The sequence below is a fragment of the Poromitra crassiceps genome, assembly GCF_964638095.1.
Source record: "Poromitra crassiceps genome assembly, chromosome: 3".
Classification (NCBI taxonomy): Eukaryota; Metazoa; Chordata; class Actinopteri; order Beryciformes; family Melamphaidae; genus Poromitra; species Poromitra crassiceps.
Window position 1 is genome coordinate 79,781,917 of NC_139625.1, and position 21,675 is coordinate 79,803,591.

At 43.6% G+C, this 21,675-nt stretch overlaps 1 protein-coding gene across 1 annotated transcript in view; it reads left to right on the forward strand.

The window, feature by feature from the left end:
* Positions 1-16,698, forward strand: part of bco1l (beta-carotene oxygenase 1, like) — a gene marked incomplete at both ends in the record, with an annotated part of 22,222 nt that extends 5,524 nt beyond the window's left edge. The window contains 7 exons of the mRNA XM_083633176.1: positions 129-286; positions 789-1,009; positions 5,617-5,883; positions 14,500-14,605; positions 15,205-15,299; positions 15,412-15,523; positions 16,541-16,698. Coding sequence (XP_083489302.1) covers positions 129-286; positions 789-1,009; positions 5,617-5,883; positions 14,500-14,605; positions 15,205-15,299; positions 15,412-15,523; positions 16,541-16,698 — 1,117 coding nt within the window. The remainder of the gene's footprint in view (positions 1-128; positions 287-788; positions 1,010-5,616; positions 5,884-14,499; positions 14,606-15,204; positions 15,300-15,411; positions 15,524-16,540) is intronic.
* Between the last annotated feature and the right edge of the window lie 4,977 nt (positions 16,699-21,675).

Genomic DNA, 21,675 nt, shown 5'->3' on the forward strand with positions numbered 1-21,675 from the left:
AGGCGGTTTTAATGATAATTTAAATTTGAAACAGTAATGCTAACTGTGAGGAAATGTGGAAAAACGCCTAATAATAAGCCCGGATGGTTGGAAACAAGATAAGATGGCAAATGTGAACTAACCTGAAGTGATTTCCAGATCAACTACAGGAGCCACATCGCGCTGAACCTGGCGACGGCTCACCCTCACTACGACCAGGAGGGGAACACCTACAACATGGGCACCGCCATCATGGGCTTCGGACGACCCAAATATGTCATCTTCAAAGTCCCCGCGGACGCCTCAGGTACTCCACAGGCCAAAATTGCAATGTAACCATATAACCATATAACCCTACACCACACAAACATAAACACATAAACACATAAACACAAGGATGTAAAGTAAATTACTTTTATATTAGTCTTAAATTGATAGCTCACAGTAAGTAATGATACAATTAAATTAAACAAACATACAAAATGTACAAAAGATGTGATCAAAAGTCAGCATCTAAAATCTACGTCACAATTTTTTTTTAAATAAATGTTCTTGGCAATTAGCATGGCCATTTCCCTTGCCCCCCAAAATTATATATATATATATATATATATATATATATATATATATATATATATATATATATATATATATATATATATATATATAGCTAGGCCACTGGGTTCTATGCAATGGACGTTGTCATAGTAGGAAAACCTGGCAGCACAGCAGTAGCAGAGTTTTTGAATGAATGAAAATGATACATCAAGTCTTTCTTGTCATCCTTCCACCAATACTGTGTGTTTCAGATAAGGAGCAGAAGAAGCCTGCCTTGAGGAAGGTGCAGCAGATCTGTTCCATCCCGTGTCGTTCCACTCTGTACCCTGCCTACTACCACAGCTTCGGCATGACGGAGAACTACATTGTGTTCGTGGAACAGCCGTTCAAACTGGACATCCTCCGCCTGGCCACTGCCTACTTCAGAGGGGTCAACTGGGGCAGCTGCCTCAAATACGACAAGGACGACATCGTAAGCCTCGGTGCTAGAGTTGAGCCGAATACTCGGATGAAACAAGTATCCGGTATAGATAACTTTTTACGAGTATAAGTATTATGGATGAGCGAGTAGTATACCATTATCTGTTCTGTTTAACCAACTAAATTATCTATAGGAGGGTGCGTGGATTAAATCGAAAGTGGGTTATACTGAAAGTGGGTGTGACTTAAGCTTTTTGTTGTTGTTGTTGGCAGAGATGACACCAAAACATTCAAAGTATGGCAAAAAAAAAGGTATTGAATAAAGTATTCTATTTGTATCGGTAATCCTGGCATCGTCATTTTTTAAACGATACCCAGTCCTAAACAGGAGTATGGATATTGACACATTGTACTCGTCTCGGATGATAAGCTACTCGTACTCGTAAAAACTACATTATCTGTAGCGGATACTCGTTTCATCTGAGTATTTGGCTCGACCGTAAAGAGTATCATCCGAGTACAATGTGTCAATATCCATACTGGTGATTAGGGCTGGGTATAACTACCCTAAAGTCATGTCCATACAAATAGAGTACTTCATTCCATACAGTACATCTTTTTTTGCCATACTTTGAACATTTTAGTGGCATCTCAGCACGCTGAACTGCCAGCAACAACAAAAAACGTATGCCACACCCACGTCAGTCTAAACCAGCCCACTTCCGATTTAAGCCAGACCCCCTCCTAGTACAGATACGGATAGAGATAATTTAAGGAGAATTTCGTTTTTTTTTAACCTGGACCCCTCTCCTCACAAAATTTATGATTTGACCACTCACCCAGCGATCTCTACGACTGGCTTGGACGCTATTGATCTCAAAACAACGCTAGGACGGCCAGAAATGCCGCGGAGATCGCAGGGTGAGTGGTCAAATCATAAATTTTGTGAGGAGAGGGGTCCAGGTTAAAAAAAAATGAAATTCTCCTTTAGTTGGTTAAACAGATACAAATAATGGTGTACGCTCTACTCAACACTTCCCTTTAGTTCTGATCTCTAACCTTCTTTCCACCTTCCATTAATATGCATCTGTTATCCACATTGAATCATCAAACCAGGTTGAGTCCCAAGTCCTCAATGTTTGAAAAAAGCCTGGCCCATCAGTATTTCAACCACGAGAGACCAGTTGGTAAGATTTAACAAGCGGCTTTATTCAACAAATGGCATGGCATGGCAGCTACTTTGGCGTATGACTCCATTGTAAGATGATGCCCCTCTTGTGGTGGGAGGGGGCATCTGTTTAGCTAGGGTAGAGAATCCTAGCTAAACAGCTAGACTCGTTGGTGGCGGACTGGGGAGGTGGGTGGGGCAAAACGAGAGCTTAGTGGCGACTAGACTCAGCCCTCAGTCTTAATCCGTTTCACTCCTGTAAGACTGAGAATATTACTATTTAAATCTTTGCATAACGTTAGGTGGCGCTGTTGGAAGCCTTTCATCGGAGAACCAATCATGAGTGTTGTGGGCGGGCCTGCTTTCTGGGGGCAGTGACGCTCATGCAGAACCAGTGTCTCGCAAAACATCGCCGCGTTTGCGGAGAAACATATTAATCACTTAGAAACAAACATAACCTGTTAATAGGGCGTGTTTCATCCGGCCCCGGCGTCTAGAGGTCTTTTCCCCAGCGATAAGCCCGACTCCCGAGGCTAACGTTACAGAGCCTGCTGATGACTCACAGTAGCAAGCGGACCACTTCCGGGTAGGAAAAATTATTGTAAAATAAACAACAGGTATAAACTCTCTTTGCAGCACATCGGTGTCTTGCTCTATATTGGAACTATGATAAATGGCATTGCCGCTACCAAATAAAATTCTAATAATAAATGTAGGCATGTCTGCTGCCGGCCGTTCTCGCCGGGCTCTGACAGACAGTTTCTGACAGACAGTTTCTGACAGTGAAATTCCCAGACGTTTGGTGGCGCAGCTCACCAAACGCCTGGGAGCCGAGACTAAGTGGCAACAGCCGAGATGCCAGCTCCTGCTATGATTCGGCCAGAGAGGAAGGTGAGCTAAAATCTTCGCTATATATACTAGGATGAAACTGGCGACGACTGACCCTCTGACGTCATAACCCTAACCCTGACATCATACATCATAACTGAAGTCATACTTGACTGACGTCAGGGGCTGATCAGATATGAGAATATGGAATATGGAGGTTGGTCTACGTGGGTTGAAATTCGGTCTGCGACCACACTTAAGTCTGAGGTATAATTCAAGTCAAAGTCAAGTCATGAGTTGTCAATATCCAAGTGAGTCCAAGTCATCAATATTCAAGCCTGAGTTGAGTCATGAGCAGGCACGTGCAGGGGTGGTGGGGTGGTGGAGGGTGCTCAAGCACCTGCCCCTTTGCTCCTTGATGTCCAAGTGCCCTTTTTGTCCACGGCTAATTTTACTGTCTTTCAGAGGCTATGGCGGGCTCATTTTTAAAGGTAGAACGAAATTACTGACTAGCTTGTCGGCAAGATGGGTAAATACCGCTCCAAATTTAGACTACATTTTGGCAAGGGACAAACGGGCATGGCCATATTCAAAGGGGTCCCTTGACCTCTCACCTCAATATATCGGAATGATAACAGGTTCTATGGGTATGCACAAGTCTCCTTTGACATGCCCACTTTATGCTTATCCAAATTTTTCCTTTATTTTTTCCTATCTCTATTTGGATATTTCCACATACTAGGGCCCCTAAACAATATTGGAATTGCAGAAATTGGGTATGACTGGAAAGCTGAGACTCTTGTGAAATCAATTAGCCCAATTGTATTCATGTGTGATGACGTTAGTCCCCATAGTAGCCATTTTTCAATGTAGTGAGACCTTTTTTTTAACTTGACCCCACTGTATAAAATGAGATATTGTGACCTCTCGGATAATCACAACCTCGTGAAACTAGAGAAACAAACTAGAGACCTAGGGCATTCAGGGCATGGGGATAGCCATCATATTTCCATCATCATGTTCTAAGCCCTTATATACTCTAAACCAGGGGTGCCTTATAGGTGATCTACTGTTAAAATGTGTTAAATATGTACTTGGGGGAACAAGGGGAAAAGAAGTAGCTCACGATTAGTTTTATTTTTTGTAAGTAGCTCTCATCCTAAAAAGGTTTGGGCACCCCTGCGCTAAACATTCAACATTTGAATAAATGGCTAATCAAAACATTACAGATTTATGACTAGAAAACCTTGACACACAGTTCTGAGCTGGCACCTCAAATTAACCTTTGAGGTTCCCAGCTTTCAGATGATGTGTACCACTTCTATGTACAGTAGCATATACTGTTGCCCTGCTATCTTAAATGTGCAGTCCCCCTAAAGATTTAAAAAAAATTGTGTCTGGTAGGGAGGGGTGGAGTAGAAGAGGTTAAAGGAATTCTTCTCAAAAATATATGATTGTATTGTTTTCTTCATAGCCTATTTATGAATAACTTGATGATATGGTGGTGATTGGGATAATGACCGTGTGCAAACTAAGCGAAGTAGTGCAAAAGCATGTGAACTAAGCGTTCCACTGTGGTACTCAAAAATATTTTCTCAAGTTTGGCAGGTCTGCATGTGCCCTTTTTTAACATTGAGCACCTGCCCCTCTAAAGGGTCTCTGCACGGGCCTGGTCACGAGTCAAAATTGGGACTTGAGACAGACTTGAGGACTACACTGGCTAAAGGTAATAATACCATCATTGCTGTAACAAGTTGCAGTGGTTGACTGGAGACCCCCAGGGGTCCTTGAGGGGTTTCCCAGAGTAACCTGTGTTGTGTTGACAACCCCAAGAGAGCTAAGCTAGGCGGAGCTGACAATGCGGACAATGACAGAATGTACAACTATTTTGGTTAGGGATGTCCGATATTATCGGCCTACCGATATTATCGGCCGATATTAGCATAAAAAATTAATATCGGAAAATATCGGTATCGGTTTTCATGCCGATATTATTTTTTTTTTTTTTTAATACAGGGGGAGTCTCACTGAGAGCAATGCTCTCTTTTTCAGGAGTGCCCTGTTCACACACACATTCATACCTGGAAGCTGACCAGTACAACCACAGTCTGATCTGTTGGCCACTGAGCAGCTCCACTGGAGCGGTTGGGGTTAAGGGCCTTGCTCAAGGGCACCTCAGTGGTGGTAATGAGGGAGGGGCAAGCGCTGCCTTTTCACTTTCCCCACCCAGATTTATCCTGCCGGTCCCGGGGATTGAACCGACGACCTTCTGGTCACAAGCTCACTTCTCTAACCGTTGGGCCACCACTGTATCGGATATTGGATATCGGTAAAAAAGCCAATATCGAACATCCCTAATTTTGGTCATGGGTTTCACATACTTTTTGTAAAAAAAAACATCTACAGTAAAAGCAAAAATCTTATCAGAGGGGGAACCCTGGGAAAGAATCTTATCAGGTGGGGGTCCGTGGTATAATTTGTCAGTTTAGGGGTCCTTCACATGAAAAAGTTTGAGAAATACTTATGGTATGTTGCAAGCACAACCTTTGGAGGCAATGTACAGTAGACAGGCAATATGACTGTACCCTCTCTCTACCTGTCTGTCTCTCTACCTGTCTGTCTCCCTCTACCCGTCTGTCTCTCTACCTGTCTGTCCATCCCAGACGTTGTTCCACGTGGTCAACAAAAAGACGGGCAAGGCGCTGTCCACCCGTTTCTATGGCGCTGCCCTGGTGGTGTTCCACCACATCAATGCCTATGAGGACGACGGTCACGTGGTCTTCGACCTGATCAGCTACAAGGACAGCAACCTGTATGACATGTTCTACCTCCACAACATGAGGCAGGAAACAAGCAAGTTCATCGAGTCCAGCAACGTCTTCTCCCCTCCAGTCTGCCAGAGGTTCGTCCTCCCGCTCAACCTCAACAAGGTAGGACCGGTTAGACCGTAATACTACCAACGCATTCTCATCCTCAACAAGGTAGGACCAGTTAGAAAGTAATACCAATACATTCTCATCCTTAACAAGTAGGACCAGTTAGACCATATTCTCAACCTCAACAAGGTAGGACCGGTTAGACCAGTGATACTCAACTGGCGGCGCGTGGGCCACATGCGGCCCGCCCCTGTGTGGCCCGCGATGGAATTGCAAAAAAAAAAAAAATAAATAAATTACAGTGCACCTGAACACAACATGCAAGATACCCGCTGAATAAGTGTCCAAATGTTCATGTCCTTCTGGCAAATAATCCACTTTTGTTATAGCATTTCAGCCTGGAATATGGAATATCTTTCAATAATCTATGATTTAGCTGCTAAATTGTCAAATACCGCCGTCTGCTCGCTACCCAGGCACTTATGTATGTACTTAACCTAACTAACTATCCGGTGTGCAACATTGTCAGACTAAACTTCGGCTGACACCCCAAAAACCTACAATCCGCTACAGAAAAATGTATATTGATTGTTTATTAACTGGCCCCTGGCCTTCTATCATTTCACGAAAGTGGCCCCCGGGCAAAGCAAGTTGAGTATCCCTGGGTTAGACCATAATACCAACGCATTCTCAACCTCAACAAGGTAGGACCAGTTAGAAAGTAATACCAATACATTCTCAACCTCAACAAGGTAGGACCAGTTAGAAAGTAATACCAATACATTCTCATCCTTAACAAGTAGGACCAGTTAGACCATATTCTCAACCTCAACAAGGTAGGACCGGTTAGACCATAATACCAACACATTCATGTGCATGTCCTATCTTGACTATTTCATAGTGGTGTCACTTCTAGGATGACAAAGGTACCCTTTTTCTGCATTTTTCCTCCGCCGTTAACATCGGTTAAGTTGAAAAATATCACGTCGATTAATTTGCCGGGTTGCGTTTGTTATGGTTAGGCAACTAAAGGGGTACTAAGATAGGGCCCAAAGTGTTTCTTCATGTCCATGGGTTGGGAAAATGCATCTGTCTGCTTTGTGATAACACCATTTCACACTTCAAAAGGTCCAATTTGCAGCACCATCACGAAACAAAGAACCCAGAGGTTCAGTAGGCCTACCGACTTTCTGAAAGGTGGAGAGCTACGGGCTGAAGAGCTGGAGAGAATCAAACTGAACCCAACTGGTTTCAGGGGGAAAAGGGATGTTTTTGGATTATGGCTCTTGCAAAAAAGAAATTGTCAATGTGGCTCCTGAGTGGGGCAAAGTTGAGTACCACTGCTTTAACTATTAACAGCTTCTGTGGCAAGGTGCTCTGCATTCCTGGCTTCATTTAGTTGTTTTACTTCTTGGTTGATAACTGGCCAATCGTGGATGAGGTGGCATTGCCTCCAGATGTTTCGAGGAGCTCCAGTGAAGTTTGATATAAAAAAATGTTTCAGGATGTAAAACATCTTTTGTAAACATGTTTTGGTGTCAGTCCCTCAGAATCAAAGAGCGAGAGCTTCTTTCTAGACCCGGCATATTGCACCAAGAGACGTTCAACAATCATACAGGGAGAAATCCATCGTACAAGAGCATTCTTGTTCTTGTCTTGTCAGATTAACAGGGGTGGCCAAGCAGTCAGAGACTAAAGCTTAATTTATACTTATTGGAAAGTGTCGCTCAGCACATGGTTGCAGACGAAAAATAAAGTGTTGCTCATGGGGTTGCATTTATACTTTAGTGAACGTTCGCCTCGGTTCAACGGTCACGTGACACTCGATGTCGATGTGTAATGTAAGAGGGAATTCACAGTGAAACCACGTCGGAGGCAAGATGTAACGTACTTGGCTGCAGCCGCATATAACGACACACAACCACACAACTCGCCTCCTCTCTCTCTGGGAAATTGGTCACGATGTTCTTTGTGATTTTCAGGAAGCCATAGCCTACATCAAGGACAGGCTGATAAAAATAGCAGGGACACGTTCATTCATTTCAATCGAGCAAAAACCAAAATAAGGAAGTCAAGCGTGCGTGCCGTCTATATAGCCAATCACACTTGCGCGACACTATGTGACGTAGTCAGCGACACTAGACATTTCACTAGGTAGCAGACACCTCTCGCCGACACTTGAAAGTGTCGACTCAAGTCCTCATTTCTGTTGGCGACGGTTTCAAAAGTGTCAACAGACAAAGCATAAATTGGGCTTAACTCATTGAGTGCCAATGACGACAGCTGTCGTCAATTCAAATACTGACGTAGAGTGCCAAAGACGACGATTGTCGTCAATTGCGTTTTTTGACGGTGGGACGTGGATCAATCCCTGATACATCTCTGGTACAACTATTGTAGCTATTGGAGGTCTATAACCTATTTTACAGAACCCTTAGGTGGCGACAGTGCTCTCCAGGTTAACAGAAAGGCAGAGAAAAACAGAGAATAAGTCGTTGGGGAAACGGAAATCGCATCGCATCCGTATGCATCGATATGCATGAAGCGTTTTAACGTTAGATGCGCCTGCAGCAGCCAATCTGCTCCCACAATTGAGCTCCTCCATGCCCGCTGCGACAGCCCATTCGCATGATCAGCCGTGGAGTTGTTTATTATTCTCAACTGGAAGCATAGGAGCCGGTGACAAACACACGCGGAAACGCTGTAAAAAAGCTGGATGTCGTGCATAGATGGTCGCGCACCCTTCACAGTGCAGAGCAAACTCAGCAGAGAGCCACCTCCCATAAGGAGGAGTGTGCAGTTGAGGCGGGGCGGGGCGGGGCGGGGGCGGGGGGGGGGGGGGCACGCAGAGCAGCACACAACACTGACCCAGACAGACCCAGGCAGCAGGACAGGGTTGGCAAACGCAAGCCAGAATATCTGATGCCCACCAGCAGCAAAGACCAGCAAGAAGCTGCAACCAGCAGCGCACGCAGGGGCCAGCGCTGCTGGTTGCAGCTAAAAATATTATTCTGCCAAACAAAATTCCCTGGCCTTCACTGTTTTATTGAAGGAAATTATTTTTGAGGTGTGACTACATCAGAAAATTAGCTTCAGAGTCAGTGATGTGTTTGAAATGTTTAATTTCACAAAAGGGCCATTATCTCAGCTTCTAGAAAAAAACTGCTCTTTTTTGTTAAATCAAGCTATCTTCTCCGGCTGATAACGAAAGAACGGAAAATGATATCAATAAACCTGTTTTTGCTGATGATAGAAAAGAGTCTCATCGTTCTTTTTGCGTGTTCATTGTTTACATAGTAATATCACACAATATTCTGTGGGCCTTGAGAAATCACTGAAAAAAGCTCTGAAACTCTGGCACTGGGAGCGTCCGTTCTCCAAAAGTGGCTGGCACTCAATGAGTTAAGAGCCAACAAATTTGCTGTGAGCCACAATGAGTCGACCTGAAGCAGCAGGTAACATGAAAAGCAGAGATAAACAGGCTTGTTGCATCGTCAGAGGAAATGTTGCCGGTTTGTTTCTACAGTAGAATTGCCATCTTTCAGAAACAAAGATCTTGTGTAGGGTAGTCCAATAGACTTCTATAGAACTCACAATGTGCAGGGTAGTCCAATAGACTTCTATAGAACTCACAATGTGCAGGGTAGTCCAATAGACTTCTATAGAACTCACAATGTGCAGGGTAGTCCAATAGACTTCTATAGAACTCACAATGTGCAGGGTAGTCCAATAAACTTCTATAGAACTCCCACAATGTGCAGGGTAGTCCAATAGACTTCTATAGAACTCCCACAATGTGCAGGGTAGTCCAATAGACTTCTATAGAACTCCCACAATGTGCAGGGTAGTCCAATAGACTTCTATAGAACTCCCACAATGTGCAGGGTAGTCCCATAAACTTCTATAGAACTCACAATGTGCAGGGTAGTCCAATAGACTTCTATAGAACTCCCACAACATGCAAGGTAGTCCAATAGACTTCTATAGAACTCCCACAATGTGCAGGGTAGTCCAATAGACTTCTATAGAACTCCCACAATGTGCAGGGTAGTCCCATAAACTTCTATAGAACTCACAATGTGCAGGGTACTCCAATAGACTTCTATAGAACTCTCACAATGTGCAGTGTAGTCCAATAGACTTCTATAGAACTCCCACAATGTGCAGGGTAGTCCAATAGACTTCTATAGAACTCCCACAACATGCAAGGTAGTCCAATAGACTTATAGAGCTACCACAATGTGCAGGGTAGTCCATTAGACTTCTAGAGATACTTAACTATACTTACTAGTTTCAACTACTTTTGCTGGGCAGTCATTATTGGTGTCTACAAAAACAACAACATTTTGATTGAATTATAGGCTACAATGTAACAATGAGAACAATTAGGCTAGCCTGGGTAAACCCATCCCCCACGTGACCTGCTCTCAGACCTGTTCTCAGTCACTATGGTCTGGATTCCCACCATTGTTAAACGATTTCCTGCGGTTGTTGCCCCCCCCCCGATAGACCGCTCCATTACGCAACCATCATCCAACCAGTTTAGTGCACAGAGCACATGCGCAGTGCAGCAGATGGCGTCATCACTCTGCGACCTTTGTTGTTAGCGCATTAGCTAACACTTTTCATTTCAGTACTGCTAACACGCAAATGGTTACAACCAGCTACAACCAACCAAGCCCCCCTCCGCCCGAAATGTAAACAGACTCAGAGCTGGCCTACGGATCGATGTGTGATTTCCAGGTAAGAATATGTTATTCACAGGTATATGCCACACTATATATTATCTCAGAAACTAGCGTAATTGTGTTTGGTAAGAAAGACATTCGATAAATGACTGACTTTTCCTCATCGGCTGTGTGGGGGTTAGCTAGATTACGGGAGCATTTAACGATCTAATGAATTCTAGAAAAACATGTCAGAAGCTAGCTAACGTTAGCCACGTGTAACATACAGTAACTGCTACGTTTGATATTATTAGAGCTTCCAAGAAGAGAGAACATCGCCTCTGCCAATGACTCCTGTGACGGTGACATCCTCGATCCCTGCTGCAGATGGCCGCAGATCTGGAGAGATATTTGTGGCTGTGAAGAACAGTCATCATCTATACAGTTATCAGGGACACGCTGTCTTATCTGCATAAATCATATTGAATAGTACCAGACAAAACCTTCAAAACAAATCAAGCTCATGCAGGGTGTCGGGCAGCAGCAGTGCATCGCGCACCCCTCTGGAGCTCGCAGAGCTCCAGGCTGCCTCCGGGGCTCGACTCTGCTGCAGCCCGAGGTCGGGTGCAGGGTGTCGGGCACCGGCAGCAGTGCATCGCGCACCCCCTCTGGAGCTCACAGAGCTCCAGGCTGCCTCCGGGGCTCGACTCTGCTGCAGCCCGGAAATGATCGTGGACTTAATGTTAATAAAAAACGGCCACACTCATAACGGTAAGGTGTGTTTGACCTAGCTAGAAATAACGTTAATGCACTCGCATTTCAGCGTGGTTACAGATGTAGCTGACGCTAGCTAGCTACAGTAGATTTGTGGAGGCTATAGCGTTAACGTGAATGTCATGATAGTGAGCGTAGTGTTATACTGTATATTATACATAATCCAGATCATATTCCAGATGCAACCTAGCTAGATGTTAAGCTCCACACTGCTGTATGAGTACAATCAAATCTATCAAGCCTTGATATCATATTCCAACGTGAATTCAGCTGAGGGGTTCGCTCCAGAACGAGACTGTTGCATTCAATATTTGTACACGTGTTTCTGACTTGGATTGATTAATCAAAATTTTCAAAATCTTTACTACTGTACTGTCCATTAATAATGACATCAGGTGACAAGCTGAAATGTCAATTCGTATAGCAAATCTAGGTAAATTTCAGACTTTAACGTAGTGTCTTGTCTGAAGTGAATACAAGTGACCTATATTTTTCAATCCTGTCTTTGAATAAAATACATTGTGTTATACTTGAAAACCATGTCTTTGCTCCCTTTGTGTTCACAATTACAACAAATCTGTATGGTTTATCTGTTGGCATTAAACCGTGGTATTTCCTTGGGTGATATTCCATATTTGTCATTAAACCTAGCTGTTCACATCTGCATTTTATACAAATTGGGCTAAATTTGCAATGATGAATCAAAGCCACGTGAGATATTAAGTAGCCTACTTTTATTAAAAAACAAAATAAAATGCAAAGAGAGGTTTCCTTCTCTAACTATTGGTGCGTTCACAAAATATTTACACAATGAGATTTTTTTATAAATAATAATCAATAACGTGGATAATGATGACATCTGCAGCTGCTGGACGAGAGACAGAAGAAACTACGAACGAAGATTGGAGCAGAGGACATGACTACAGAGAAACTTAACCGACCAGCACTCTGCTTCAATCAATGAATGCTTATAAATAAACCATACACATGAGAATTACCGTTAACGTTACAGCATTTAATAACATAAATATGGTGATATCTGGTGGTCTGAAATTACTCTCTATCTACAGTAGGGTAACTGGCTCCTATTGTGTCTTATTATTGTAACGTTTGAATCAGCGTTTCATAACTATAATAGCCTAATGTTACTGTAGCCTGGATGACGTTATAATGCTACCCAGCCTTCCAGCGTTTATCTTCCATAATGCATTAAATCATAATCACAATGCGAAGACATTAGCTGATCACCACAGAGCTGCACAGACAAGTTTATCAGATAATTTCGCCGTAAAATGTGTCCAGGTGATCAGCTCTGAAGCCCCGGCTTGTATGGTCCGCTAAAATCCGATTTCGATATAGGTGTTATTTTGATCAATATTGTATAGCTGGCTAGACAGAGGAGTTTATCTGGAATCAGTGTGACAAGATCCCTGCTGCTAGCTTGTCTGCCTTTCTGTGTCAGAGTATCTAGCTACATTATCTGCATTACATGCTACACCATGCAAATATATTTCGATATAATTCAAACAATTAGCCCACTGTACTACTGGACTGTGTATTGCTGTGAATAAGTTAGATTTGATTGTGCAAAGTGTTACATGTTATATTTTTAACTGAGCTTGGCAGAATTACCTCAACACAATTGTGTTGTGTATCAGCTTTAAATATCCAATATATACAGCATTAAACAAACGACCAGCAGCATTCAAATTTGCAAAAACGTTATATTTATTGAAATGTGGTGATCTCATGTCACATTACCTAATGTTATGCCCAAATGGTCTACTGCCCAGAAGCGTCACTTTACATGTTTGGTAGGGAATTATTTTAATTATGTTAAACCAGCGTTTATCTTCCATAATGCATTAAATCATAATCACAATGCTATGAAGACATTAGCTGATCACCACAGAGCAGCACAGACAAGTTTATCAGATAATTTCGCCATAAAATGTGTCCAGGTGATCAGCTCTGAAGCCCTGGCTTGTATGGTCCGCTAAAATCCGATTTCGATAACGCTAGGTGTTATTTTGATCAACAGACCTCAACCTCAACAGCTGTTTTCACTTGAATTTCCTCACGTAGTTGCATAGCCATATAGCTAGCCAGCTAGTAGCTAGCTCGGGAGCTATGCTTTAGAGAGGCCAAATGCTAACGGCTAGGTAGTGCTAAGCCGCTGCAGCTGTTACACGTCATTGACAAAGACGCACTCTCTGATTGGCCGATCACGGCAGGACTGATGTTGGCAGTCACGCCGTCACTCATTGGCTGCGGGTCTGCGTGGGTCTTTCAATCGCCCCAGAAATCGATTTGAATGGCCCGTTCGCTAGACGATAGTGACTGGGAACTGAGAGAGCAGGTCACGTGGTGGCTGGGTTTACCTAGGCTACAATTAGGCTACCATAACATGAACATTACTGAATTGAGTTAATTGATAAATACATTCCAAACCTACTCACTAAGTTAATTTGAACCCAAGTAGCTGCCAAAAAAATTGGAAGTATTCAAGTAATTGAGGGATGCATTATTATAGAAAGCAGGCTAAATTGCGCCCCCCAATGTGTGACAGTTTCTCTCGACATACAGTAACAGCTTTTATTTTGAAAATCAACAGGATGTTTTATTTTATTATTCTCGTGAATTCCTGCCCAGCTCGATCTGCTCTGTGCTGCTTGACACAACTCAAAGACAGAGATAAGTGAAAATACACAGGCCGATTTGTTTAGTGGAGCAGAACAGAGAGCCACTTCGGGGGCGTGTCTGGTGGACACAAGTGTTCACTAGACAGGCTGTGACCAGCTCCAGTGTCCGTCTCGCGGTGCTAATGTAGCGTTTCCTGGTGAAATCTCAATCTGCCGGTAGAAGTGGGTTAATCTCTCAAGACAGACTTTTTTTTTAACCCATGGGTTCCCAGATTGGAAGTGGGTAGACTCAAAACCATCAGAAAAATAAGTGGGTAGACTCTGTCTACCCTCCACTACACCACTGGGCGTAGGCATTCGTCTCGTGGCATCGGAAAATTATGAAAAGGGGGTACATGTAATGGTAGCCAGCAGGTAGTGCTGTGCAGTGACTCACCCCCCATGACCAGATTGGCATGCAAATATGACTGGACATGTAGGCTCTATGCTACCCACGCTAGTGCTGCCCCAAAAATATCGTTTTTCACACATATCCAATTTGGCATAGCGATATGGTTTCAAAGTGGCAGTGCTGCTGTGTTTTCCAGGAATCTCCCAGAGGAAGCAACATGGTGACGCTAACAGACACGACGGCCCAGGCTGTGGTGCAGGAGGATGGCTCAGTCTACTGCCACCCGGATACGCTGTTTGAAGGTCAGACATGTTGTTTGAAGGTCAGGCACTTTGTTTAAAGGTCAGACACTTTGTTTAAAGGTCAGACATGCTGTTTGAAGGTCAGACATGCTGTTTGAAGGTCAGGCAGTTTGTTTAAAGGTCAGACACTTTGTTTAAAGGTCAGACACTTTGTTTAAAGGTCAGACACTTTGTTTAAAGGTCAGACATGCTGTTTGAAGGTCAGACATGCTGTTTGAAGGTCAGACACTTTGTTTGAAGGTCAGACATGCTGTTTAAAGGTCCGACATGCTGTTTGAAGGTCAGACACTTTGTTTGAAGGTCAGACATGCTGTTTGAAGGTCAGACATGCTGTTTGAAGGTCAGACACTTTGTTTGAAGGTCAGACATGCTGTTTGAAGGTCAGACACTTTGTTTGAAGGTCAGACATGCTGTTTGAAGGTCAGACACTTTGTTTGAAGGTCAGACATGCTGTTTGAAGGTCAGACATGCTGTTTGAAGGTCAGACACTTTGTTTGAAGGTCAGACATGCTGTTTGAAGGTCAGACACTGTTTGAAGGCCAGACCATCTGTTTTTATTAAAAGCTTTGGACTAAATAAAGTTTCTTCTTCGTCTTCAGGCCTGGAGCTGCCAGGAATTAACTACAACTTCAACAGTAAAAAGTACCGCTACTTCTACGGCTCCAGGGTGGAGTGGACTCCTCATCCCAACAAGGTAAAATGTCTTCCTAAACCACTAGTTCCAGACCCTGACCTAAAAAGAATGGTGGACCTTAATCAAATCTGTCTTATCCTTCTGATGTTACTCCCATTTCCCCGTCCCACAGATCGCCAAGATCGACATCAAAACCAGGAAACACATTGAATGGCAGCAAGAGAACTGCTTCCCATCTGAGCCGGTTTTCGTGGCGTCGCCAGGAGCCGTAGAGGAAGATGATGGTGAGAGCCAGGAGTTTGCTTCCTCTACCAAAGCACAGGAAGCTCTCGATATCTGTTTAGTGTGAGAGCTATGAAGCAACCTGGTTTGGATGTTCAATTGTCCTGGAAGGCAGATCTCTCTCCGTCAGCTCCTTCCCAAGGTTTCCTAAAAACACTCTCAAATGAAGCTTTCTTTGGAGTTTTTGCTCGTCATTCTAATTTATTGTTGAAGTAAACACTAGTCCATACTCAGGGATGCGCACACAGCTCGCCTCACAGCTAGAAGGTCCTGGGTTCGATTCCCACCTGGGACTCTGTGAGCGCTGAAGAAGTGCGTGCCTGTCCGCATGTCCTCGAGTGCCCACCGCCCGGGTGGGGTCGTCAAAAAGGGTCTTTCTGTGTGGAGTTTGCATGTTCTCCCCGTGCCGCCTGGGGGTTTCCTTCATATAGGAACCCCTCACCAAAACATGCAATATCCTGGTCGCTGAAGTGGTGCCTCCTCTGGTCGTTAGGGGTGCCTGTTCGGAGGGAGGAGAACTCGTTGGAATAGCGTGATCCTCCCACGTGCTATGTCCTACCGGTCAAGCTTCCCCTGTCAGGTGAAAAGAAGCGGCTGGCTACTGCCCATGTCTCGGAGGAAGCATTGAGCCAGTTTCGGCTCTCCCCAGATCGGCAGAGGGTGGAGCAGCAAGAAGGATACATAAATAAAAAATTATCACTAATGGGGGATAAAAAAATCAGGGGAAAAAAAAGACCTATTTACCTAAGTAAGAAATATGGCCCTGTTAGGTCACCCGCAGGGATGCTCTTTACACTTCCTGAAAGGTTCTGCGCGATCGCACGTAAAACGGCATAGGTGTGGCCGAGCACAATTCTGCTCACACACAGACAGACAATTCACATTCTTATAATAGGATGTCCTGTGGAGCCTCCCGGCATACACGAATGCATACACGAATGTACTTGTACAACGGAGTGATAATAAACATCTTGAAACTCTTGAATGTGATGAAAATGCCTGTCTCTTTCTCCCTCCAGGAGTGATCCTGTCCTCCATCATTTCCCCGGATCCCAACATCTCTCCCTTCATGCTGGTCCTCAACGCCAAGACCTTTGAGGAGATCGCCCGGGCCTCCATCAACGCCAGCATTCACATGGACCTTCACGGACACTTCATCCCTGCCTCCTCGGTGTAATGGCCGACGTGCTGCCGGGCCTGCATTTTGTTGTAACTTCTGTAATGTTCTGGTTCCTTGCTGTCGGGTCTGGGATAAAAATGTCTGGTCTCATCAAGTTAAAGAAATAAATATCCACATCAGAACGAATGCGGGGGCAGCTGAGCCGTCTTGCGGCAAACACCATCTACAGTAGTTGACATGTAGAAATATATTAACGTTGACAGGAAGAAACTCGGCTAAAAGCCCATGACAAACATTTTTACATAAACAAAAACAATTCCAACACCAAGAAACTAAGCAAGTAGCAAAAACATGCTAACGGCGCAGGCGGACACATTAATTATCACAGCTTTATTTGGGGATGTGCACTGGATTCCAGGGGCATCATCCAACTCCAAATTGAGCAATGTATGGCTGAGATATCAACCTGGTTCTGGTTCTTTTCTGGTCTAGTTGGAGTAAAAGTCATTGTTTTATTTGAAGGGGAAGATGTGAGTCTGGTTTACTTGACAAATCATGTCAGTCATAAAAAAACAATACAACAATAACTTGATGGTTGATGAGCAACAAATTGATTCAGTCTGGTTTATTTCTTTCATTCATTTTTCTCTCAATAAAAATGCCTTGTGTGTGTGCGTGTGTTGTTAAAACCTTGAGTTCATCAGCACACACACTACACTCTATTCAGTGACTAATGGATCATGTTTTTGTTCATAGTAAAATTTGTAATAAACATTAAACTACAAACACTACTGTTTTCACATTGGGATGTAGGTGTGTGTGTATGTGTGTGTGAGAGAGATCCAAACCCAGGATAAATTGGTTCAGTGAATGTGGAGTGGAAGGTGTGGATGTGGATCAGTGGCTGGAAGGTCGTCGGCTCAATCCCCTAGTGGAACAGGCAGAGTTTTTGGCAAATGATTTAATAAAATGTAGCAAGGGAGGAACAGAGACTTCTGGGTCTGTGAGGCATAATAATGTATCATGACATGCATAAAGGCTCAGCAACTTTCCAGGTGTCCTATCTAAGGTACCTCTGATATTGGGGTGACTCCTGATGGTGGAAGGGGCGTCAGGGCAACATCAAAGAGCAGAGGGTCCCCCTGTCTGACCCTGCATTGTAAGTCAAAATGTCCAGATTTATCATTATTGGTGAGGATAGAGGATGATACAGCATTTTGACCCATACAATAAAGGAATCCCCAAACTCAAATCTTTGGAATGTCTCAAACATATAGGGCCATTCTATCTGATCGAATGCCTTTTCGGGACGAAAACTGGCTTTGTCACTACCTGGTTGGTGTATAACTTGTTCAGGAGCCAATGCACATTACATAATGAAAATCTACCTGGGAAACCCTGTTTGGTCAGGGTTTCCTATAAAACCGTTTGATAATTTGAGGTGTATTTTCAATCTCAATTTCCCCTTTGGGGATTAATAAAGTTAATCGAATCCAGTGGTTCTCAACCTGTGGTACGGGTACCACTGGTGGTACGCAGGGCTCCCTCCCTCTCATACTCCCATATGGTGGTCATTTCTGAGGTGGTACTTGGTGTAAAAAGGTTGAGAACCACTGATCTAATCTAATCCTGTACATATCCTGACATGGGAAAATAAAATTCTCACTTTGTGCACAAATCACCTTTCATGGTATTATATTGTGATTATGACAATTGGAAATTATATTTATAATTTGATTACTAAACGTGACTTTGCTTACATGAACCATATTGTGATATACATTGGCATCAAAAATGACCCGTGATGATCGTGATATTGATTTCAACCGTATCGCCCAGCCCCATGCAGTATACCCTGTTTGTTCTGCTCTCTCTTTTCTCCTCCCACCAGGATAATCTTTCTAAATTGCTACTTTTTCCCCATCTGTGAAACAGGTTAACAGGCAGACACTGTGGTAATGTGACCATAAACAACCAGTCATCTTTAGTGATTCAGTCACTTGTTTATTTAGCCCAAACATACAAAACAAACAAACCATCCGATCACATCAGCGCTGAGAAGTAAAAACTAAACTAAAGCAGCAACACTTCCTGCATGAACACCAATCAGAACGCTCGGGTCAGTTCACCTCGATGCAGAAACAGGAAGTGACGCCATTTCCTCACAAGAGCTTCGCTCAGTTCTTAATGAGAATTCTGACTTTAATCCCACAATGGTGTAGTATTACATAGCAGTACAAATAGTATTACAAACTAAACTATTAAATAAATTTGAGCAAAACATTTGCATGTCTGGGGTCCCTAGATTTTTTGTGACATCAAAGTGGGGTCACAAGCCAAAATAAGGTTGGAAACCCCTGCACTAACCCAAAATCAAGCATTTTTACTGTATCAATTTAGAGAATTTCAAAGTTAAAGTTATAATCTCAAAGATTTTCATGTAAATAAATGTCTGTTAAGTCACTATCTGTCGCAAACTGAGTTAACACAATGGTGATTGAGCCTATGGCCCATTGATGGAAGCCTTTGCATTTTCAGTATTTCGTTGATCTGGGTGTCTGTGGAGACAATAGACATAAATAATGTGCACGTAGCTATCCCATTACATTTTTTCTCCCTGGCGGAGTTCAAACGTTGGCTGTCACGATCTTGATTTTTCGTCAGCAGAGTGGGAGGGAATGGTTGAGTCCTTCCGCACCTCACGCGAGATGGGAGTTTCCCAGAGCTGCAGCTCCGCCTGCTATTAGTCCATGATTGGCTGTGCGATCACTGGACAGGTGATCTGTCAATCACCTCCTTCTCTATCATCTATTTTACTCCAAACGGGCGAGTTATATAAAAATGACCCCTCCTACAGTTATGAAAAGGTGAAATTAGCTATATAGACCAAAACCATGTTTTGCCCCTCACTGGAAAGATGTTTAATCCTGTTACAAAGTCGGGCATTTTAACATGGGGGGAATGCCTACTGCCCCCGACGCCTAGTGGCCATTCGAGGAACTACTCTTTTTCAATTCACTTCCGCATCATCAGAGGGAAGGGGGTGGGCTTGCCCACTGGTGGAGACACAGATGATGCAAAACTGCTTGGGTCTCACCTGCATTTACCCCTCATCACCATAGGTGTCACCAAAGGGAACAAAACTGAAATCTTTGAGATTATCACTTTAAAGTCCCACATGTTTACGTTGAAATGACTAAGTCTGAAACTTGGGGTGCATTAAAAACCCATTTCCCCATCAGTTCAGTATTTAGGCAGACCGATCATGCATACGGTTGTGCGTAGTCTCCCCCCAAAGGCCGATTCTGAGCCAGGAAAAACCCTGGGATCAATCTAATTAATTCAACTGAAATTAAAATATTCCTCATTTTGGGGAACTGCCTGGAGCCTCCTCTATGACCCCCAGAGGTCAACAGAACTCTATGATGTTAAGTGCATGACAGAGTCATGCCACAGAAACCCCCTTTTCACCAGGAGAGCTTTGGACCCCAACTGACTCCTGATTGGTGCTTCAGACATTTGAAATAGAGAGCCAAAGTCACGCCCACTTCTGGGTTAGGTGTACGAAACAAGGGATTTCATCTGCCATGTTATTTCCCATAGACATTTACTAAAATTCTTATGAAAATAGTTTTACTTGGTCACACCAAGTACCCGGAAGTGGCCGTGCCTTTGGCTCTCTATAAGGGCGGGTTCCATCCTGCTGTTTCTATACCTCACAAAGTACTGAAGAAGGAAGAGGACTACAATGACAGAAAGTTTCACATTTTAAAAGAGTACCGCAGGAATGAGTCCGGAAGACCTGGACATTAGCACTTCTGTGTAAAAGTCAAAGGGATTTTTGTATGGGGATTTTGGTTAAATGCCTGAAATAAGGTCTGTGGTTAACACAAGTTTATGAAACGATGATCTTTGTGTTCAGCAAGATAATGTTCGCAAATGAGAACCACTTTTCTGATTTTCGAATGCAATTTTCAGAAAACATACAAAACTCTCATTGACTTCCCGACGAGGGAACCATGACTTCTGGGTTGGTGCACAAAAATATCTGCGGTACTCTATTGGGAACACGCAAAAAAAAAAGTGAAAAAAAAAAGTGAAGGGACGGTACATTTCGGAAATTTCCCGACCCTTTGCAACCCTAGGGTAGACCGGGTTGAGGTTGCTAAGTCATTGGAGCTGCTGAAGATTTGCAGCACAGCCGGATGGACCGGCCCGCCCCCCCATGACTGTCCGTCACCCAGGTCAGTGTGACGCCGAAGACACAATTCGTTTCCTCCAAACATTGTTTTCTGATTGTTGCCGTCACTTAAAGGGCGGCATTGCCAATTACAGTATCAACCCACTTTGTATCATTTCAATGTCAGTAGCATGAGCAAATAAGCAGCCTTTACCTTCCCTCAGTCTACCATACAGAGAGAGCTCCCAGTTCATTCTCTGGCAAAATGCTCCAACGGAAATGCGGAATCTGCTCTCAGGGCTGTCGTGGCGGCTTCCGGGAGGGCTGTTCTTGTTTACTTTTATTTTTTTTAAGTATGCGCACATCCACAGAGAATCACATTGAGAGCCTTACCAAGCCTTAATGACTTGCAGCTGGCGGGGGCGGAGTTTCTGCAGGCAGACAAAGGGAGGATATTTCTCCGTGTGGAAAACATAGAGAAGGTAAACGCTGCCCATCTCCTTATATTACCGAGAATATGATACAAAGTGGGTTGACATTTGGCAAAGCCTCCCTTTAATGCCCCACCTCCTCCAGTCAGTGTTTCTACCTGTTTAACGGTTGGTGTTCCATTTCAAATGTTCTGAGCATTCTATGAGCACCTGCTGTATGTCATCTGATGCTACACACCAAGGAGATACACCCGGAAAAACAGCGCAAGTTACGCCGGAAACATTATTTCTCCGTAGCTTAGCTGCAAGGAATAGCTGTTTTAATGCTGAGATCTCAACAGATCTAAAGCTGATGGGCTTATTGGAAAGAACGTGACTCAAAAAAATTTAACAAGCAAATGTTCTGGTCACTCTGGTGTTTTG